The sequence below is a fragment of the Culex pipiens genome, chromosome 1 (assembly GCF_016801865.2).
Source record: "Culex pipiens pallens isolate TS chromosome 1, TS_CPP_V2, whole genome shotgun sequence".
NCBI lineage: Eukaryota > Metazoa > Arthropoda > Insecta > Diptera > Culicidae > Culex > Culex pipiens.
Window position 1 is genome coordinate 98,472,487 of NC_068937.1, and position 23,681 is coordinate 98,496,167.

General features: G+C 36.0%; 2 protein-coding genes across 7 annotated transcripts in view; one reads left to right on the plus strand and one right to left on the minus strand.

Moving 5' to 3' along the window:
• LOC120425560 (FERM domain-containing protein 8) overlaps positions 1-23,681 on the plus strand; it is a 151,561-nt gene that overhangs the window by 94,099 nt on the left and 33,781 nt on the right. The gene's annotated exons all lie outside the window — the stretch shown is intronic.
• The window catches only part of LOC120425562 (5-hydroxytryptamine receptor 1A-like), a 43,944-nt gene that overhangs the window by 7,629 nt on the left and 12,634 nt on the right, over positions 1-23,681 (minus strand). For 2 of the 4 annotated variants that reach the window (XM_039590123.2, XM_039590122.2), the window contains 2 exons: positions 12,471-12,913; positions 3,054-3,188 (listed from right to left, as the gene is read on the minus strand). In XM_039590123.2, coding sequence (XP_039446057.1) covers positions 3,054-3,188; positions 12,471-12,804 — 469 coding nt within the window. In that variant the 5' untranslated portion in view covers positions 12,805-12,913. Of the gene's footprint in view, positions 1-3,053; positions 3,189-12,470; positions 12,932-23,681 lie in introns of all 4 variants that reach the window. The other 2 variants (XM_039590124.2, XM_039590126.2) reach the window with 2 other exon arrangements.

Genomic DNA, 23,681 nt, shown 5'->3' on the forward strand with positions numbered 1-23,681 from the left:
AGTCTACGAATTCTCAAAAAAGAATTGAATGTTGTTTGAACATTAGAATTTCCGAAGTAAAATTTCGCGTAGAACCTGATAAAATTCGCATTTTTTTAAATGTGCTTTCTGAGATAAGTATTTTTTTGATTTTACGGTTTTGCTTGAAAAGTATATTTTTTAGAATGATAATATCTCTACACCCAAACGGTGGTGGTCGCATGATTGTGATGGATAGTATATATCAGATTCTGTCCTCATGCATATTTTTCGATATAGGGGTATGATATTTTTGCTCGGGGACGCGCCAGCATTATTTGTGTTGGTGAGAACTGCACTATTGACTGATCTATGGACTTGCTGCAAATGTGTTTTAAAATGTAACATTTTCTGCTGCAAATCAACTGTTGCAGATTTTGATTTATATTTTTCCTTTGAGTGTAGACAGGGAATTCTGATTTAACCTCTATTTGTTGCAAAAGAAAGCCAAAGATATTATGACCGATTTCATAAAAAATCTTCAAAACTGCAGCAATGTTGGCATTACCAAGCCCACAAAGAATGCAACTCTACCTTTTTAAAAAAACATTCTATTTTTAAGCAAAATTTTAAAACTTTTAAAAACATGGTTCGGAGACGGAGACTTACATTTTTTGCGTATTTTTTTTCGGATTTTATGTATCGGGTAGCCAAATTTGCGTTGCAAATTAATGTGGTAAACTAGTATTTTTCTTGCCACAGTTGATTTTTAGTATTCCGTATTTGCTGGAAAATATTTAAAAGTTAATTAAAAAAAGCTTCATTTCATTTTATTGTTTGCTTGAAAAAATTAACAAAAAGTTCTACCCAACTGGCGTGCCTTCTAATCGAAAACAATAATAAAGGGACTCATTTTGCCGCACAGCAGCCCGAAATACTAAATGCAAACATAAAAACTAATTAATCCACCTATGTGGTTGGAGCCTTCCTCACTCATTACCAACAATGGGTGATATGATGGGGTTGGACACAAATTTCATCTATTTTTTAGATCTGGAATAAAAATGAACATAAATATCACTTAAGTGGCCATATCTCAAGACAGGGTTGCCAGATCTTCAATATTTTGGACTCGTTGGTCTTTTGATAACCTAACCAACGATGGGTCGGATGGTGGATCCGGACATAGTTTACATACATTTAAGTGAGATCCGGCTTCCAAAAAGTACATAAATAACTCTTAAGTGGACATATCTCGAGACAGGGTTGCCAGATCTTCAATGCATTGGAGTCGTTGGAAAGGTTTTTTGATAACCTAACCAACGATGGGTCGGATGTTGGATCCGGACATAGTTTACATGCATTTAAGTGAGATCCGGCTTCCAAAAAGTACATAAATATTACTTAAGTGGCCATATCTCGAGACAGGGTTGCCAGATCTTCAATATATTGAAGTCGTTGGAAAGGTTTTTTGATAACCTAGCCAACGATGGGTCGGATGGTGGATCCAGACATAGTTTACATACATTTAAGTGAGATCCGGCTTCCAAAAAGTACATAAATAACTCTTAAGTGGACATATCTCGAGACAGGGTTGCCAGATCTTCAATGTTTAGGACTCATTGGAAAGGTCTTTTGATTACCTAACCAACAATGGATTGTATGATGGATCCAGACATAGTTTTCATGCATATAAGTGAGATCCGGATATATATACACATTTTTATATATAACTTTTGAACTACTTATCAAAACTTCAAACAATTCAATAGCGATGTATGGGACCCTAAACCAAGTCGAATGCAACTGGTTTGATCAAAATAAAAAAACACACACACACACACACACAGACATTTGTTCAGTTTTCGATTCTGAGCCGATAGGTATACATGAATATAGGTCTACGAGCTGTTTTTCAAAAGTTCATTTTTCGAGCAGGATTATAGCCTTACCTCAGTGAGGAAGGCAAAAATGTAATGAAAATATTCCAAAAACAAGTTGGAAATTGGAGGATCCCAAATTAAAATAACAGTACATTTTTTTTTGCCTAGCGAAAGTTAAAAATGTTTAATCTCAAATGAAAAAGGGTTCCCCCTATACACCCTCAATGCATGCACGGAGAAAAAATAGTTCTCAAAACTATTCAACTTCAACAAAGTGTTCAAATTTCAACACTTTGTTCGTGGTTCCGATTTTCGTGAACGCTCGTTCGCGCTTTTGGGAACTCTTTTTTCTCCGTGTGGAAAATGCACGGTTTCCCACATTTGCGTTCCGGAAATTCACAATCAACGAGCAAACGGACAGACGGATTGCCATTTCAGAGCACACCTCCAATAGAAGGGTACATTGGACGCTTGGGCTAGAACGGTTTCAACGCAGCTTTCAGGGAAAATCTAAGCTCGCTAAAAGTATGTGAGCTTTTGCCAAAGGAGCCATGAGCATGGGCCTCGTTTGCGTGACGTGATTTGCGGAAAAAATCCTCCGCTCTCCGGTTATGATGATGCATGATTCGATGGTTTTGCACACAACCAAGCAATCCTTTTTTTTCCTAATATCTTTGGCGATGGAGTATGACAGCTTCACGTCGGAAAGTCATGCAATTTTCCCAGAGTGAAGGTTGTTTGTTTTTCGCGCACATCATCGTTATTGCGAAAAGAAGAAAGGGGCTGTTTTTTTCTTTCCCGTATACTCAATTTGGTGGGAAAAATGCCAACTGGTCGCCGAGTACAGCCAGCTCGTTATCGATATGAATGTATGCTTGTATGAATTCAACAGAAATTCAACGAACCGCGATTCACTGAATTGGTTCGCAATTTTCCACAAAAATGTGTCCCCCTACAGGTGGGAAAGAAGAAGGTTTGGGGGGCATTCGGGGAATTGGCACGCCAAATTTGCCAATTGAGGGTTTTCGTTTCAGGGGAAGAAGAATTTATTGGCGAAAATTTCACGCGTGCCTGAAAACATATGTGACCCGTGATGATTCGCGATGTGGAGTGGTTAATTAAGGTAGCAATTAAATGCGTTTTATGTTACGAATAATTAAACGCGGATCATGTTTTTGTCTTGTTGAGATTTTGCAATAAAAAAACACTCACCAATCAGTATGGCGCAGTTGTCCTCGCCGCGTATCTCCCGGGGCGCGTACTGGCCGTAGATGACCGCGAAACCGGTGAGCAGATCGGCCGCGGCCACGTTGCCCAGGAACAGGTACGTCGTGTAGGGCTGCTGACCTGGAAGAAATCAATGGTGAGAGCGCTTGGGGTTGGGCGAGTTGGGGTCGGGGTTTAGGATGCTCGTTTGCTCGTTGGGGTAGAATCTTCCCCTGAACTGTTGCATGACTGCCTCGGTGGGTTAGACATTACCGTCGATGATGGTGAATGTTGGACTGGCTTGTCGTTGTGTGGGAAAATTAAAAAATCAAGCGATCAAATCATACCAGAACTCAGTTATCGCGAGTTTTCAAAAAAAGGTACAATAAATTTCCCAAAATCAATTTTTGGTACCCAAAAAAGTATAGGTCATCGATAAAATTCTAATGTCAACGCAGTTTTAGTGAAAAAAGTTGTTTTTTTTTTCACGTATTCGTCATTTTCACGTTTTTGCGGGCGGACGAAAAACCCAAATTTTATTTTCAAAAAATCGTTTCTCAGAATCCTGTTTTAACAACTTCACCATTTTTTCATATATCATGTAAAATTTTCCGAGGAATCCGATAAAAATATTTTCAGACATAGGCTTGAACCTTCAAAACAGCATTTTTTAGTTTTCAAACGACCGTTTAAAATGTAAGGCAAATTTTTTGAAAATTCTTATTATTTTTCCTTAAAAGCCTGTCTAATGCGCTTTCATTTACGTCCAAGACAGCTAAAATCGATTGAAATGACGCGGAGTTATGTTTTTTTTGAAAAAAAAAATGGGGTTTTGCGAAAATCGACTAAAATTGCCATTTTTGGACCACCCTAACACAGCGTAGGTCACCCTAATGGCCGAACAAAAAGATATGGGAGCAATTCCAGCTCAAATCAGGAATTTTTCTGGTACTTTTGTACCCGACCCTCCCCGATTTCAATGAAACTTTTTGGACATGTTATCCTAGGCCTATATAAGCAATTTTTGTATGTATGGAGCAAATTGTACTCAAAAGTGACATTTGAGAGGGGCGTAAGTTACATAAATATTTTTTGTATTTTGTAATTTAAAAATTACTGTAACTCAAAGCTCAACTATGCTGCGCCCGTGTGGATCAATCGGACCGCGCACTGGACTCACAACCCAGAGGCCGTCGGTTCGAATCCCGTGGCGGGCGCTCTAAAATTCTTTGTGTAAATATGGGTATTCGGCGCCGTCGCTCCGTGCCATACTTTCATACACTTAGGAGCCCAGGGCGGCGAAGTCCTTGTAGATAAAAGGAAGACACTAGTGGTTGGTACTAGCAATGGTGGCCGACAGCTATAAAGTCAACTTCGTAACTCAAAGCCGTTGCATCGTATCAAAAAGTGTTCAAAGACAAACTTGTAGGAAATTGAACGGCCTTTCTGAAAAAAAATACACCGAAAAAAAAATACACGCTAATTATATGAGATTTTTCTACTTTTAAGTTTAAAAGTTAAATTTAAAGGTGATGTCAGGTTTTTTTTCGTTCAAAATAGGAAATTGAACGAGCTTTCCGGTAGAAATATTTTCGAGACTGAAAAAGCATGTCTGGCACATAGAAATCGCCAAAAACCACCAAAAACCTATTTTTTCAACATTTTTATTTTTAAAACCGCTGTATCTTTACAAGGATTGGACATAGGACAAGGGTCAATATAAAGACTTTTATGTTAAATTGTATGGGAAAACGATTCCCACTATCGGTTTTTGCAAATTTTGACGTTTAGACCACTTTTTAGAAAAACAGTTTTAGTAAATGATTTTTTTATTTTTTTAAGGAGAGACATACCATCCTGCATTTTTCGTGAGTCTTTTTGTAACATTTTAGGCTATTTCCTCAAAAAAATATGAACGAAAAAAAATCGTGACATCACCTTTAAATTTAACTCTAAAACTTTAAAATTGAAAAATCTCATGGAAGTGGCAAGTTTTTTTCTTTCAGTGTATTTTTTTCAGAAAGCCCGTCCAATTTCCTTCAAGTTTGTCTTGGACCACTTTTTGATACGATGCAACGGCTTTGAGTAACAGTCATTCTTAAATTACAAAATTCAAAAATATTTAAATTACATGCGTGCTTCTCAAATTTTATTTTCAAGTACAATTGGCCCCATATACACAAAAATGGCTTATATAGGCCATGTCTAAAAAGTTTCTTTGAAATCGGAGAGGGTCGGGTACAAAAGTACCAGAAAAATAACTGATTTGAGCTGGAATTGTTTAAAAGAATGGTTTAAGGTTTGCTTTTGGATAAATGCTTTACTCAGAAATATTTTGGTCAAGGGTCAGGAACCGTTCCAGAATAAAAACCAATGACTTTTTGGTAGGTTTTGATGCGCTCTTTCGATTAAAATTTGACCCGAGAACCAAAACTGAAAGCCTGATTTTTTAGAACTTTTTTTTAATACTTGAGCGATGTCTGTATCCGCTAATAGAATCTGTTCCCTCCACCATTCGAGAATTCTCGTCAAACCCACAATTTTTATAACATTTTGTGTGGCCGTAAGGTTGGAGACGAGAATTTTACTATGGTTTCACAATTTTGAACCGGTAAGCCTTCAAAACATTTTTATGAGTTTTTCCTGAAAACACATTCAAATGCAAAAACTAAATTTTTCAGCAAAAGATTTTGAAAGCTTGCACCATAAACTGACTGTGCCCATAATTTGAAGCTTTTTCAAAATATTTTTTTAGAGATTTAACTTTTTAAGGGTGCACAGCAACCAAGGAAGTTGTTGTCTTCTTATTCCAAAATTGACAAACTTACGAACCCAATCCTGCAACAATCTAATTGTAAAAATAGGCAAATTTTGTTGTAAACCTCTTAGTAGGCAATACTTTAGGGAATGAATAAAAAAATATATCGATAGTTCCCGTAGTTTCGAAAATACTAAAATATCTGTAACAAATATGTTGGTGCGTAAGCTCTGGTTGATGTGCACTGTTAACACTGGAACGCCCAACGCATGTCCAACTTACACGGACGCCCAAGCCTCCCAAAAAAGTTGGAACGGTAACTTCAACTCGCTGGTTCTCGGGCAGAACTCACCCAATCAAGACGATTCTTTTTTCCAGTGATTTGTTAGGATGTCTAGATGATCCTAGAACTTTGCAGAACTCAATTTGATCAAATCTGTAATTTTTGCGATCAAAAACATCGTTCCAACTTTTTCAAAAAGACTGCCTCCGCGGAATTTTTTGCGAATTTTTCTTTACACGCGAAAAAAAAGTTGGAACGATGTTTTTGATCGCAAAAATTACAGATTTGATCAAATTGAGTTCTGCAAAGTTGTAGGATCATCTAGACATCCTAACAAATCACTGGAAAAAGGAATCGTCTTGATTGGGTGAGTTCTGCCCGAGAACCAGCGAGTTGAAGTTACCGTTCCAACTTTTTTGGAGCCTTGGGCGTTGGAATGTTAAGTGATTTTTGTCTTATTTTTTCTGAATTTTTGTCATAAAAGTTTTGATTTTATACATAATCATATACTGAACATCAAATTCGATATCCTGGATCGTTCTCGTTTCGCGTCAAAGTGTATGTTCGGTCTTATTGTTGTGTAACGGCAAAGTTTACTATCTATACATTGTTTTTTAGGTGATTCATAGAATAGCATTGAAGACTGAGCACCCTTTTATTTTTTTCCAATAATAATATTCCAAGATTTTTATTGTTTATTTATTGTTACAACCCATTATTCAAGTTACAACCCATAACTGTGAATGTTTTTTAATAACATTTTTTTTATAACTGGCATAAATTGCACACATTTATCTGATATACTTCTTCATTTCATAAGAAAGGATCTATTTTTAGATTTTAAAAAGCATTCATTTGAGCTGAAAAGTTCAATTTTTCAGCACCCGGTTTGAAAAGCAGTACTTTTAAACACTGTTTTCGTTTTTTAGAATAAGCTTTGACCTGAAAGGTGTTTTTCAGATTTGCAAGTTGTGTTGTGATTTTTTAAAATAAAGTTTTCTGTTTTGGAACTATAGTTTATTGAAAGTTTTTTTACTGAAATTAAGCTGTATTTTTTCAAAAAATAAAATAAAATGTTTTCTTTGGATTTTACTTCTTTTTACTTTTAACCTAAGCCATATTTGATTGCTGAATGGCCTTCGAATGAATTTCAAACGGATTTTATGAGTGTTACCTATTCAGCTCTCATTGTTCTGCCGCCTATATCCTGAATTATTTTATTTAGGTGCCAATTTTGTTTAATAATTTTAAATCCTGAATTACATAAAAATTAACATTTTCGGAATGGGCAGAATCATTCTATTTGCAGTTTTCCACTTTTAGGAAATATATTTTTCAGTTTGACCAAACTGCACAGTTGCTGTTATTTGTACGTGCGTTCCAAATGCATAGAGGGCTCATCCACTTCCTGTGCCTATGCTCATATGTTGCTTCCCTGCAAGTCCTCTTCCTCCGTCAGAGGTCAGAGTCGTAGTCCCAGCTGTACATTATGTTCTTCTGTGCACGCCGACGGAGCAGGCCCTGGCGGAGCGCAACAAAACTCAGGCCTTGGCTCCGGTTATGCAACGCGTAGCCTGCTCTTTATGAGGACTTGGGGGATTCCACCCGCACCCGCAAAATCCAGGATGAAGAACGACCAAACTGGGAATCCTCGTTTTTGCATCAGGTGAAGAATTGATTTCACCAGTGCCCGAGCTGTTGCTCATCACTTATTCAGGGTGTGCTGAAAAGCCATTGTCAATTGTTGGAGCTAGTTTTGGCTTCATCTCTGAACAAATAGTCCGTTTAAAAAAAGGAGGCATTTGTCGACAGCTGCCAGCATTTATACAATTTTGCAAAGTAAACTAAACACTTTGTTGCGATACAGAGTTAATCAAATTCCGACCAGATTGCATTTGGCTTGGTGCCCTTACAATGTCTCAATCTGCATGTTGATGAGGGACAAAAGGTCCTCATAGCTAGTGTTTTGGGGATGCTCGAAAATGTTTGCACTACAACATATAGTTGAAATCAATACCAAAAGTTATGAGTGACGAGAAAAAAAAAACTTGCATTTCCCGAGTGCAACTCTGCCCGTCAAATGTTGCTCTTGCACGTTGCTCATACAAAGTAGCAGCAAGCAACTCTTTGAGCTACATACTGCTACTTTTGTCTTTCCCGCGAGTTTATACATGTACCTGGGATAACAGACACGGCTAGAACAACTCGCTAAACTAGGACAAGGTCTGATGGCAGCCAGCTGAGTGTGACATACGGGAACCGTGTCAACACACGAATTAGTGCACCTTAAAAAATGACCAGATTTTGAATGTTTTTAGAGGATTAATTTTAAAATTAATTAATCATTTTATCAATGTTTCAACAGAGTAAGTCAAAACTATCTTTGCGCTTAAAAAAAAATCGGTAGGGTTTTAATTTTTATCTTATGATCTTATGTAAATATTCATTTAAATATTACATAATTTGAGTATTTTTCGAGAATTTCAAAATTTTTAAATTTGTATGTTTTTTTTTAATCTGTATATTTTGAGGGATTTTCGCATCAATTTGGTATCTTAGCAAAGTTATAGTAAGTAAATCTTTCCCAGTTCCTGAGGGGAACACCCTTGAAGAGTATCGGGGCCGGCATTTACAAGGCGGATTCAGTGGCAATTTCATTCTTCACTTAATGTTAACATGTTAGGGTTAATGTTAACATTCCATAGGTCGCCTCCCTAAGGTGTCGTGATAAGGTCCAGTTTGTGACGATACACTACCTTTCCCTTTAGTAAGCAATCGATTCCAGAAGGGAAAAGATCACCAGTTGTGTTGGTCCGAGCCGGGATTTGAACCCGGATCTACCGCTTACGAGGCGGAAGCGTTACCACTGGGCTACGTAGCTCAGTCAGCAAAGTTATAAGTTACGCATAAGATTGTGGTTTGGTTGAGCGTTTTCGCATAAGATTTTTCAGAAAAATAGAGACACGGAAAAAATCCAATATTATTTTGACCGTTTTTGTCATGACAAATGTTTTTTTAAGTTTATTTTTTTATTTTAGCATGAAATTTCACAAAAGATTCATTTTTTAACAATGAAAATCAAACCAACATTTTACGAAGGACTTCGAGTTGAAAAATGAGGGCACACTGAGAAAAATATTTTTTCCACAAGCATTAAACTTTTAGAGAGTAACTCTGCAATCAGCAGTCCGGTCAACAAAGAAAAACATAAAAAATGTAAGAAATTTTCCTAAATTTTGAAAATAATTTTTGGTTGTGTGCATTTTTAATTGCAAAAAAACTGAACATTTACCGCCAAGCCGAACCAGCGTTTATGGCTGAATGGGTCGTACATTTATCCAACGACGTTCACCGAGTTGGATAAATATGACGAGTGCTGAAAAAAATACGTTCTGCAACAAGTTCCTTACAACATTTTTTGCAATTCTGAAAAACACCCTTTGAATTGAATTGTAAGTCAAATGTCCATGTATTTAGTCAACCCACCGTTTGAATCAAAATAATGTTCAAAAGTATTACTTTCCAAAACAAGTGCTGAAAAGTTCAACTTTTCAGCACCCATTTCATTAGCATTTGGAGGACCTTTCCAGCATCCATTTCAGTGCTGAAAAGTAGAACTTTTCAGCATTTGTTTTGAAAAGTGTTTCTATTCGATTCTGTTATCTTTGGTAAAAGTAAGGAGTTTTACGATGGAATTGCTAAAAGTGTTTCATATAATTTTCGATAACAAATTAAATTTTGCATGAAAAAAGATTTTTTTAATTTTTTAGACTTTTTCAAGTCCACAAAATATTTTGAAATAAATTGAAAACAAAAAAACCCGTATTTTTGGAATTTATTTTACGTTATTGAAAGCCTACAAAATTTAATATTAAGTTTTTTTAACATTATAGTTTTTTCCGATCAATTACAAGAAAACTTGTTAAATGATGATTTTTTGACTGAAAAAATAACTTACCAAAAGTTTGAAACTGCTGAAAAAGGAAGGTTCTAATATGGTCGTTGCCTCCCTCCCCTTCAATATTTGCTTAAAATTTAAAAAAATATTTTTCTAAAAAAAAAACAAAATTTCAGTGAAATAAGATGTGTGATCAAAAAGCATTTTTCTGCATCATAATCAAATTGAGCATGATTGTTACGCCCTTTTGAAATGTTAGTCTTGATTTAAAAAATATAGTTTTCGAACAGATCGGAAAATTTTAAGAATCGGACCATTAGTTGCTGAGATATCGACATTAGAAAATGGAGGGTTGTTTGGGTTGCACTTAGAAAACTAAAATTTTCATATTTCTTTTTCTTTAAGCCGTTGTATCTCAGCAACCAGAGGTCCAATCTTCAACGTCTCTTAGAAAATTTTATAGCACATTCTCTGAACTTTAAATAAAAATATTTTCAGAAACGGTCAGAAGTTCAATATTTTTTTGAATCGAAAAATTGCAAATATTTCGCTGAAATCAAACTTTCGGTGGCTATATCTTGAAAACGAGGCACTTTATCAAAAAATCTGTCAACTACTTTTCGATTGCAAATTTTATTTTACATAAAAAATGAAATAAAAAAAATTATGCGTAAAAATTTCGATTTTTTTCAAAAGACTTTTTTTTATAAATCATAACTTGGCGGCAAAATTTTTGATCATGCTTCTCAGAGCTGCGGAATTTAGCCCCCTAAAACATATACCTAAAATAATACCAATTTTGGGAAATTGATTTTTGTGAAAAAAAGTTAAATAAAAAATCGGCAAGATTTTTTTCTGTTTGCCTAATTTTTCTGAATAATCTTCATCAATACCTACAACTTTGCCGAAGACTTGGTGTTGATCAGAAAATTCTTTCAAAAACTGCAGAATTTGAATATATATTAGGGTGGGTACGGATTTTGAAAAGTTCTCAGATCAAGTTCTGGTGTGGTTCCCCTTGTAGGGTATACCCATAGGGGCTCTCACGCCAAATTTCAGCTTATTTGGTTGAAAACTGGCTTGTCTCAAGCGAGTTCAAGTTTACATGGGATTTACCATGGGAAATTTTGAATTTTCGTTCATTCGCTCCTACAGGCCTGGGGAAAACATGTAGAATCTTCTAGGATGGCCAGAAATGAGCGGAATCGTCTGGAGAACAGCTTTCCCTATGAGACCAGGTCGATTCGTTCAACCCCCATCGAGCTCAACGGCAATACATCCGGAGTTTTCTGAACCAACGGTTTACCCCAGAAAAGCATCAAATTTTCCTTAGCATGCTATGAATGCTTGATGACCACCGCGACGCCACATGTCAAACAGCTACCACGTGATTGTAAAATTTGCACCATAACAGTTTTTTTTCTTATTTGGAGGTTCAGAATACAGCTAAATAGTAAGAGGATTACCATAAATGATAATTCTATAGTTCAAAAAGTAATAAAAAGTAATTTTTCATAGGCGATGCTAGTCCACGTGGTAGCTGTTTGACATAAGGCGTCGAGGTGTTCATCAAGCATTCATAGCATGCTAAGGACAATTTGACGCTTTTCTGGGGAAAACCGTTGGTTCCGAAAACCCCGGATGTATTGCCGTTGAGCTCGATGGGGGTTGAACGAATCGACCTGGTCTCTTAGAGAAAGTTGTTCTCCAGACGATTCCGCTCATTTCTGGCCATCCTAGAAGTTTCTACATGTTTTCCCCAGGCCTGTAGGAGCGAATGAACGAAAATTCAAAATTTCCCATGGTAAATCCCATGTAAACTTGAACTCGCTTGAGACAAGCCAGTTTTCAGCCAAATGAGCTGAAATTTGGCGTGAGAGTCCCTATGGGTATGCCCTACAAGGGGAACCACACCAGAACTTGATCTGAGAACTTTTCAAAATCCGTACCCACCCTAATATATATGGATAGCTGCCAAAATTGTGAGGAGACTGGTCATAGGGAAGGCCCCCACAAAGTTTAGATATATCAAATCCAAATCAATAAATACAAATAAAATCCATTTCTGGTGTTGGTGGAGAATTGCTCCCATTCAGGGGTGTGCTTATGGGTAGATTGGAGTAGATGACATCTACTTAGCTATTTGCTCTAATTTATTTATTTTTATAAGGAAAAATATTCAAGTTAAACTATATTTTTGACCAAAATAGGGCTTTCACCAAGTTTCACCAATTTCTCGGCTCAATTTTGAAGCGCCTTTTAGTTTTTTTTTCAAGTCGTTTGCATTTTTTCAGTTAGTCGCAAAGTCGCCAAGTCGAGGAGCGATTTTTTTTTTGAAAATTTGAGTGGAGGCGCTCCTACGACTTAAAAAATTGTATACAAATTCTAAATATAAAAATTTGACTGGAGGCGCCCTTATGGCTGAAAAAAAAGAAGCACTTTTCACCTGTTCCACCTAATTCGAATAAAAAAAAACTTACTAACCTTTTCGCAGCAGCAGCAAGCTGGAAATGACGACGGCCAGATTGAGCCCGATGATTAGCGCGCCAAGCAGCGGGATGAAGATGTCGTACAGCAGCAGCTGGGTCTGCTCCGACGACGATAGCGCACTCTCGGGCGATGTCAGCAGGGACTCGGTGGAGGAGCTGTTGGTGACGATGGCAACGACGTCGTTGTTCCAGAAGTCGTCCCACGGCAAGCCGTCATCGCGGTGGTTGGGTGGTTCCGTTGTTGGAGCAGGTCGTGGGTGGTGACGCGGCGGATGGATGAAGTAGTAGTACCGGCTGTCCGCGGCCAGTTCGCGGGTGTCCTCGTTCATTTTGCGTGGGAGCGCGTGGCCAGTATGAGATAACGAAGCTGAGCTGGACTTTCACCGGTGACTTTGTATTGACGCGTGGGAGTGGTTCATTACTGATAGTTTGTTGCAGCTGGAAGAGGAGAAAAAACTTGTTTGGTTCTTTTTAAGGATTGAAATGAGTTTCGACGTTAGTCACAATATACATTGACAGTTGCCAACGCTGCTTAAGATCTCCTTTATTTGGTTATTGGGATTTGATTGGGATCATAGTAAAGATCTTGCTTTGTATCGTATTGATCTTGTTTTATGTAAAACATTCGTCCAAAAAATCATGGCGAACAAAAGTCCCTGTCTGCAATCAAAGCTTTTGTACGAAATTCAATTTTGAGCAACTAAAACGTAACGCACTAGTGAAACACTTGTGCTACTGACAGGTTTGTAATGAGTTTTCCTACAAATGAAACCAATTGCTATTGCAATGCGCTGCAATAGTATAGTAGAAGTTACTTAATCGAGTGAGCCATCCTTTTAACAGTCGATTTCTTGAAATATTATTTTTTGTAATTTAATAAGCGTCATTCCCTACCAGCTCACACGAAATCGGAAAAAGGGGTAATTTTTATCCCTGTTCACGAATCCGAGCTTCATTTATCGATATCTCGTTAAGGAGGGGTGGTACGACCCCTTCCATTTTTGAACATTTGAAAAAAGACGAGTTTTTCAATAATTGCAGCCTGAAATGGTGATGAGGGAGCGGCCGTGGCTGACTGGTTACGGTGTTCGCTTTGTAATCGAATGGTTCTGGGATCGAATCCCATCTGCTTCCAACGAGAAAGTTAAGAACACATAAATTTGAAATGATGAATATAAACGAAAAATAAAAGTCACTCGAGGCGGAGTTTGATCCTTCGTCCTTTGGATTGGTGAGCAAATTTGCTAACCACTAGGCCATGACGACTTGGTGAGCGTGGACTGGAATTAGGAATACTGTTACAGAGAGCGAGTTGTGGCGCTATAACCACGGCAAATATTGTCCAGGGCATTCGTGGAAATACAATAGGGACGTGGCGTTACATCGTGCTGCCATCTGGTTTTTTTAAGTGCAAGAGTGGAAAAGTGCTGAGTCATCGTCTAAAAATAGACGGCGTCCTATCTCGCCCAGCAAAATAAAGTCGATAAAGTAGTCGGTTTCGATGAGAAAAAGTGGAAAACGTGGTCTAAAAATAGCGACGCCATCCCCCTATGTCCCATCCCAGAGGGTCCCGGAGTACACCCAGAACTGGGCATCGGCATACGAGAGGATAAAGAGCACGATTCGGTAGTAAAATGGTAATGTGTGCGGACGGAGAGGATAAATCCCGAAACTACCGAGAGTACTTTACTCATAGGTTCATCTTCAAAAAAAGTTCGTCTAAAAAAAAAAAAAAAGAACCGGCACCGAGACTCGAACCCAAGACCTTCGGCGTATTGAACCGTGCCTTTGCCGTATGGGCCACCATGGTTCGGTGACTAAGTGGCGTTCATTTGTCCATTTAAGCCACTCATAGGATGAACTGTTCCAATGAACGAATGAACACGCGAGAGGACTATACTCTCGCAAAATAGCACTTTCCTCACGTTTCTTTTCGTGAGGACTATCCCGTCGTTCTTTAACTTTGGGTGCACTACTGAAATTTTCAGAAAGTGAAAACTTGCTGAAATTTCTGCAAAATTTGACAGCTGAAAATTTCAGTAGTGCAGTTTTCAGTAAATATTAACTGAAAACGAACACCAGAATTTGCTGTGTAGGCTTGCTGGGGTTCCTATCTATAGAAAACCCCAAAAAGTTGGGTTTTGAGTTTCGAAAAAGTTACATTTTGCGTTTCTCTTTGTTTCGTCGTCCGTGTCTGTCGCGGGCAGGGTTACCAGGTCTGAGCAGAAAATAATCTGGCAAAAAAATTGGCAAAAACCTGGCAAGCCACTTTTCTCAAAGTAATGAGCGAAATAGTGTTCAAAAGTGGTGTATTTTCACTGTTTATGCATTATAGCTTCATAAAATAAACATCATACGTCAATTCAACAAAGTCTGGAAGAAATAAAAAATTAAATTTTACAAATTGCCACTCAAAAAAACTGGCAATGCCAGATTTATCTTGCAACCTGGCATCCCTGGTCGCGCGTGACCATGAACGGCCATGATCAACGACGACCAACTTTTTCAAAACTTTTTTTTCCTAAGATCGCGATAACTCGTGATGTTTATAAGCAAATTCCTTATGTTTGTAAATCAATTTTTTTGAAATTGTCTGCTTTACAACTTTAAAGAATACTGTTACTAAAAAAATAACTCTGCAAAGTTAGAAAAAACACGAAATTTTAAAATGATTTTTTTTTTTCTAAATGAAAAAATGACCTTTCTGAGTCAATGTAGATTCGAAAAGAACATTAAATTTCAATTAAAATGACATGTTCCAAATTTTTTTTACAGTCGAGTAACACAAAATGGCAGAGTGTTTTAAACTTTTTTAGTGTTTTTTCCGATGAAAAATACTTATTTTCAGAATTTTTAGTTTGCCATCAAATTGGGCGTCCAATTTTACATAAAAGTCTCTTTGGCACCAAATTTCTATCTCATCCCCGTTTCAGGCTGCAAATTATTGTAAAACACCTCTTTTTTCGCATGTTCAAAAATGGAAGGGGTCGTACCGCCCCTCCGTCACGAGACCTCAGATTCGTGATCAGGGACAAAAGTTACCCCTTAGGACAAAGTATCACGCAAATTGTAGAGGGGTCGCGGCAACTGCTGTGTGAGTTGGCGGAGAACTACCCATAGACATTTGACTCAAAATTCAATTCAAATAGTGTTTTTCGGAATTGCAAAAAAAAAAAGTTTAATTAAACTCGTTGTTGTTTGAACTTATGGGTAAACATAAAACGAGGAAATTGATATCTCTCCCACAATGTTCTTCCAAAATCGTTGTATCTTGATTGTATAAAAGTCTTTTTTTGTTGCAAATCCTTTTTACTACAAGATTTAAAATGATAGTTAAGTTGAATAGTTCAGTAAAAAAGCCACTTAGTGATTTTCCAGCCAGTGAGAAAGGAATCACAAAGTCTGACGTAGAAAACAGGTGTTCATTACAGTGTTTCCATTCAGCCCGGTAGTTGCCATAGAATTCCACTGCTCTATTCATCCCCGATTTAGACCCGCTCATCGTCAGCAGGTGCACAACGGACGAGCTTTGAAGGCGCTCAATCAGGATCCCTCCTCCGCATCGGCGCTTGAATGGTTTCCATTATTCACCCAAGGACCACCACCAACCAAACGGTTTTCCAGATTTAGTTTTCCAAGAATTGGTCAGATGCTCACTTTGTTGGACGTTTCTGGGTTTGGAAGCTTTTAATTGGGACTGAGCAGAGGAATGCAAGGCAATTTCACAATTTTTCCATGAATCATGAACAATTACATGGTGCATAACTTTGGGCGCATTCCTGCCACACTTTGCCTTACTTTTGGGCGTAAAAATTTGCAACAATAGCGTTTGCTGTAGCTTTTCACCTCCAACTTTTGTTCGACCCAAATTGGGTCCTAAACTGCCCCTGATCGCATTAATGTCCCATGTGCATTTGCATCGTTTTTTAGTTATTGATGCAATTTGGTTCAAAATCGTGTGCTCTTTCGATAGAGCCTACAACATCCAGTTTTTTTTAAGGCCCTATGTTAATTTTCATGTACAACGGTAAAAAACACGATTAAAAACCATTTCTGATAACTTTTTTTCATTTTAATGCAAAAAAATAAATCGACAAGACAACATTTTTTTGATGGATCAACTATGGTCCCCTTGAAACGAGCTGTCAAGTAGGACCTTTCTGTCTGTGTTCTGCGGCCCGTAAAGTTATTTTTTTAAAGTTGATTTAAAACAGTAGCAGAACTCAGAAAAATAATCTTTATCGTTGTAAACAATAATATCACACATTTATGCTTAATTTTAGGACCCAATTTGCCCCTTGCAGTTGACCTGCAATTGATGGATGGTCGCCGCCAGGGCAACAGTGGCAAATTGGTAACCGGACCAACTCTTCCAGAGCACGAGGGTTTTCCTCATCAATTAGCACATGATTTCAATTTACAGTTTCCGGTGGTGGTGGTGGCAGCAGCCAAAGTGCCATTCAGAGAGTTTTTCCAATGACGGCGGCGACGGGAAAAATGGGAAAACTATTCCGAAATGTTGTTTTTCCACCCCCTCGCTGGAACAATTGGGTAGAGGGAGGGGAGTGAGGGGGCACAAGTGCCAGAGTGCATCTCCAGTTTGTTTTAGTTAAAAATGCATAGTTTTTGTGCAAATGGAAAGTGCACGTGTGGGCCCGGTTGTCAGCTTTTGGGAAAGGGGTTGAAAAATGGCGCCGCTCAAAACAAACAAGTTGGGAACAATTACCGAAATCGACAATTGTGTGTGTGGTCCGACTCTTTTAGCCCAAATGAAAAGTTGTTTTAGAGCAGAACGAGTGGGGATGGCGGTTCAATGTTTTTGCTCTCTGAATGTTTGATTACATTATCAACATCCGATTGCTTGCCTTGAGAATAAAAATCTAACAGTTAACTTCATTTATGCCAATGGTCGTATCGCTTGCTTAGGGCGAATCCCAGACCTTTACCCATCACAACTACCAACTCCACGCGACATTTACGCATCCTTGTTGTTTAAATTCGATTAAATTTTATCAAATGGTCAGTTTGATCGAGTTCCACAATAAGGTTGGGAAAAAGAGCCTGCGGTTTCGCTACCTTTTTCTAAGTAAATTCAGCATCAACACTTCCCGTGTTCCTAATCCTTATTCCTCTCCCGGTGAATGGTGGAGATGGGAGCGGCCGGCAATGGATGGCTTTCATGGTGCTACCTGTCCTGTTCTGGTAGAATTGGTTTGAATTCCCTCTAATCAATTTCTAAGCAACCTGGGCTGGACAATTATCACATATACATGACGAAATCCAGTCTGCAACCCGCTAAGATCACCATCTCCATGCGAATGCGAATGCGAATGCGAATGAATGTTTGATTACATTATCAACTTCGGTGCAGCAGCAGCAGCAGAGTTTTCGGACAGCAGCAATGAACCATTTTCCCCGGAAAGTGTGCTGCATTCGTACAATGGAAATAAGTTCCGGTGTCCGGTATGGTTGCAGTGTGGTTGGGAAATTGCGAGATAGTTTCAAATACATTGCAATGAATTAAATTTGATTCAGAGGAATCCCGAACAGACGGTAATAACTAAATTCATGCCATTTCAATAACAAATACTGTTAAAATAACATAAAGTGTTATGGAATCTTCTTGAAAATTCAATTTTTGCATAAGAGTTTAATAACAGTTTATGTTATCATAACAAAATTTGTTATTGGTCTGATATTGGTTGAAAGCCAAAACAACTTTGGAATAACATTTTTTGTTATGGAAGAATACCTCCAACTGTTATTGGGATGATCGGATTAGTTGTTAAATAACAAAAAATAATAACAAAGATTTGTTCGAAGAATAACTAAAAATGTTATTAGTCTGTTATTACAATAACAATCCAATAACAAAAAAATCATAACGACGAATAACAAATCCTGTTATAAATAACATAAAATGTTATTGGCCTAGTATTTTCAAATATCAAAAAATGTTATTCCCAAGTTATTTCCGTCTGCTCGGGAATGCATACTTTTTTCAAAACAAATATGTGATGCACAAAATAAAAAAAATAATTAAAACTTGATTTATAAGATTTGGTTTTGGATGACAGTTTATACAACAACAAAATCTTCAAACATCAAGATAGTTTTGCAAAAAATTTGAAAGTTTCAATGAATCCATAGAAATATTACTTTTCCTAATCTTCCGTTTTGTGGTCCTGAAATTCTCATTTAACGAAAAAAAAAAATCCATGCATAAATGCAAAATAAATTTTCACAATTATTTTTGAGCAATTAGAAATAATTAGAAATTTGATAATAATTAAAACTGCTATTTTAACCCTTTGCTGCCCAAATTTTTTTTTCGAAAATATTTATTTTTCCCGTATTTAGGAGGTCATTTTGAGCAACTTTTGTTCTACGAAAAACTTTACTTCTCTTGTTTTATGTTTTTCTTGTTTCATTTTTAGTATTTTAACTTGCATTTATCTTGTTTAGTTAACAGTCGTGCCTCGGTTTAGCACCGCATATGGGGGATGCAAAACCGAGGCGTGCATAACTGAAGCACAGAGCTAATGGGATTTTGGCTATATGGGAGACATTGGCTATAATCGTATGAAAAATCATGCAAAAATCAAAAATAATATAGTGTTTTGGAATCGGGATGATGTCAGCTATCCATTAAAATTATAATTTCATGAAAATTTTCACAAAAATACGTATTTTTCCTGTATTTTGAAAATTCTTCTTTTTTTTCTCTAAAGAAACCAAAAAAGTATATTGTTATTGCAATATGGATATCAAATGATCAGATTTTTTTTCATACATTTCGAATGCTCAAATAACTAATAATTTTAGTTTTTACAATATGGGTATCAAACGATTGGGATTTTTTTTATACATTTCGAATATAATAACAACATTTTTTGAAAATACGCAAAATTTTCAAAAAGCAACGTATTTTTGAATGAATACTCAAAATTACAGTTTTTACAATATGGGTATACAACTATCAGGATTTTTTCATACATTTCGAATGTAATAACAACATTTTTTGGAAACACTAAAAATTTTCACAAAGCTACGTATTTTCGAAAAAATACTCCAAATTTCAGTTTTTTACAATATGGGTATCAAACGATCGGCATTTGCTCATACATTTCGAATGTAATAACAACAATTTTTTGAAAATACTCATTTTTTTACAAAACTACGTATTTTCGAAAAAATACTCAAAATTTCAGGTTTTACAATATGGGTATCAAACGATCAGGATTTTTTTCATACATTTCGAATGTAATAACATTTTTTTTTGAAAATACTCAAAATTTTCACAAAACTACGTATTTTCGAAAAACTACTCAAAATTACAGTTTTTACAATAAAGTTTCAAATGATCGGGATTTTTTTACACATTTCAAAAGTTATAACGCAAATTTGAGAAAATACTCCAAATTTTCACTATACTACGTATTTTTGAAAAAAATACTCAATTTTTTTAAAAGTATTTTCAAAAAATATTGTTATTTTATTCGAAATGTATGAAAAATCTCGATCGTTTGATACCCATATTGTTAAAACGGAAATTTTGAGTATTTTTTCGAAAATACGTAGTTTTGTGAAAATGTTGAGTATTTAAAAAAAATTGTTATTGCATTCGAAATGTTTGAAAAAATCCTGATCGTTTGATACCCATATTGTAAAAACAGAAATTTTGAGATATTTTTCGAAAAATCGTAGTTTTGTGAAAATTTTGAGTGTTTTCAAAATATGTTGTTATCACATTCGAAATGTATGAAAAAATCCCGATCGTTTGATACCCATATTGTAAAAAACTGAAAATTGGAGTATTTTTTCGAAAATTCGTAGTTTTGAGAAAATTTTGAGTATTTAAAAAAAAGTTGTTATTACATTCGAAATGTAAAATTGTTAAAATTTTGAGTGTTTCCAAAATATGTTGTTATTACATTCGAAATGTATAAAAAAATCCCAATCGTTTGATACCCATATTGTAAAAACTGAAATTATGAGTATTTTTTTCGAAAATACGTAATTTTGTGAAAATTTTGAGTGTTTTCAAAAAAAAATTTAACATTCGAAATGTATGAACAAATTCCAATCATTTGATACCCATATTGCAATAACAATAATTTTGAGTATTTTTTCGAGAAACATTGTATTTTCAAAATACAGGAAAAATACGTATTTTTGTGAAAATTTTCATGAAATAATAATTTCAATGGATAGCTGACATCATCCCGATTCCAAAACACTATAATATTTTGATGTTTGCATGATTTTTCATACGAATAAAGCCAATGTCTCCCATATAGCCAAAATCCCATAAGCTCTGTGCTTCAGTTAAGCACTGGACCGTGCTTAACCGAGGCAGCTGAACGAATCAAAACCGGGGCAGTGCAAAATCGAGGCGTGCAAAACCGGGGCATGACTGTATGTTTGTTTTTGGTAGTATTTGGCCTACTCTACCACCTCCTATCATTGCATTTTGCCTATCTAATTTTTCACGTTTTTACAGTCACTTTTTCAATTTTTTGCATGTTTTTCACATTTTCTGCTATAAAATGGCACCATCATCATTTAAATTGCAAAAAAATGCGTAGAGGCATAGTCTGGGTCACTACAAAAATTACTGCATGCTTCTTATTACTGAAAATATAGGAAATGTTAGTAAAAAACACAGCCAAAGTTGACTCCTAAAAAATGACATTTTTAAAAACATTGGTCACATAAAACAAGTAAAACTTCCAACCCATAAATTTTCTAAAATTTTAAGAGTTCTTCTTTCCAATGCTTTTTTCAGATCAAAAATCGGTTGGAAAATTGATTTTTGGCGATTTTTTAGATCGAAGCCCGTCTAAAGGCGGGGTTAAGTTGTAAAGGGTTAAGCAATATTTATTTAGCGAGGCCCCTGATATTCGCGCATTTTTTATAAATTAGAAATTGAAACAACATTTTGCCTCCTTTTACATAGTCAACTTTCCCAGGAATTTATTTCCGGAATTCAAATCATGGAATTTTTCACCAAAAATAATTCCCGAATCACAAGTTTTTTGAGTCAATTTTCCATTTTTGTTAAAAAATAGTCACGGTGTGTTTCCTAGAAAAAAATTATGATAAAAAAATCTGATATATGACAAAATGACCCAACATTTTACGGGGTCCTTCGAAATATTTCGTCGGGGAGTCAAAGGTTTTTTTTAAAGATTTCTTTTTATATAATTTTCTTGAGAAAAGTCGATCAAAATCGATGGATTGATGTTTACATCCAGGGTTGTTAAAATATCAAAATATCAGCTCTCAGCAACTACAATTATCCCGTCTGAATAATCATGCCTCAAATACAACTGCTCTTCTCTCCTCATTGAAACTCTCAGCGCCGAACATAGCCGAACACGTTTTCGTGTTTACACACTCGCGATTGACATTTTCCTTTTCTCTCTCATTCCCGCTTCCACGATCATGCTATCGCAACAGCGTTTAACCACAAAAGCCGCCACAAAAACCAATTTCGCAAGCGCAGTTTAACGGGACGGCGTGCGTGGTTGGATCCTAATCGCCGTCCCGCGTGCTTTCATTGCAGTTTTCGGAGAGATTGAGAGACTCAGCGGTGAGAGCGCAGAGTCGAGGAAAAGGGAATGAGTGATAGAGAGAGAATGCCATCGCTAGGAATCGCGAGACAAAAGAAGAGATTTCACAAGCTATAGTGACGGCCGCTATACTCTCGGATATTTTTGGTGCAGAGATAATCTATTGATAGCTTTTCTATCACTCATTTGCAACACTGTTTACATCCATCAAATTTAATTTGAATATACCTTGAGAGACTCAGAACTACCTTATGACTTATAATTGACGACCAGTATCCTAACCAAATTTACCAGATTTCTACCTTTCTTGGAAATAACCTTAAAATTCGAATAAAAATCTTTTCTTTATACAATTTGTCGTGAAAACACAGCAACAGATTTCCCGGATAAAAAATTGAGACTAAAACACAACCGTATTTCATCAAAAAGCATTTGTTTACCCCAGGAGGTTCCCAAATAATTTTTTTAATCCTTTGTCATATCATTTTAAAACATTTGAAAATCAATCAGATTGAGAGAACAGATTTCAGAACAATTTCCCTATAAAAGTATCAGTTTTGGTTAAATATAAACAGAGATATGCCCAATTTCTTAGGACAAAAAGTGTCTTTATCAAAAATTTCTGGATTAAAGTATTTTCCAGATGATGAACACTGTCTGTTGATTTTTTTTGTATGATTATTATAGAATAATTTCCATACATTTTGTCAAAATTTGATGTAATATTACTATCATAAAAATGATTACTATCATTCAAATAATCTGGGGAGGTAACTAAACCCATACATTTTGAAGAAAGTGACTAATTATTTGAAGAAATTTGGCATATCTCTGCTTATACTGAACGAAAATTGATAACTGTTTTAAGAAAAAAAAAAAACAGAAATTTGTTAAATTTTTCTGGATTTTCAACATAAAGTTTGAAAAAATATTTGCAACAACTTATAGCCAATCCTCGGGAAAAGCTTTTATATGAAAACGTCGCGTTAGGTTTTATTTTTATAAATGCATATTATTAATTCGAATTGCGCACAATTTCTACATTTTTTGCTTACTATTATTAAGAGTTATCACATTATAATTGATTAAATAGTCAAAACAGTTTTCAAGATTTTTTAATACTGGAAAAATGTGACATGCACATTTTAATAAAAATAACTTCTGGGACCTACATCTTGAAATTTGTTTTTGAGTGATTATGTGAGTGATATATTGTATCTAGGATCAAGTTGTTTTTTTAGGTTGAAGTTTTAAATTATTAAGATAGAGTCAACCAAAACCCCCTTTTATATTTAATTTTAATAGTAGTTTATGCAACAAGTTGCAAAAAGAGGATTTTTCAGCACGAGTCGTACATTTATCCAACGAGGTTCACCGAGTTGGATAAATACGACAAGTGCTGAAAAAATCAAGTTTTGCAACGAGTTCCATACAACATTTTTTGCAATTTCAAAAAACACCCATTGAGTGAAATTTTAAGTCGAATTTTCATGTATTTTGTCAATAAATCATTTAAATCAAAAAAATGTTGAAAAGTGTTACTTTTCAAAACAAGTGCTGAAAAGTTCAACTTTTCAGCACCCATTTCAGTGCTGTAAAGTAGAACTTTTCAGCATTTATTTTGAAAAGTG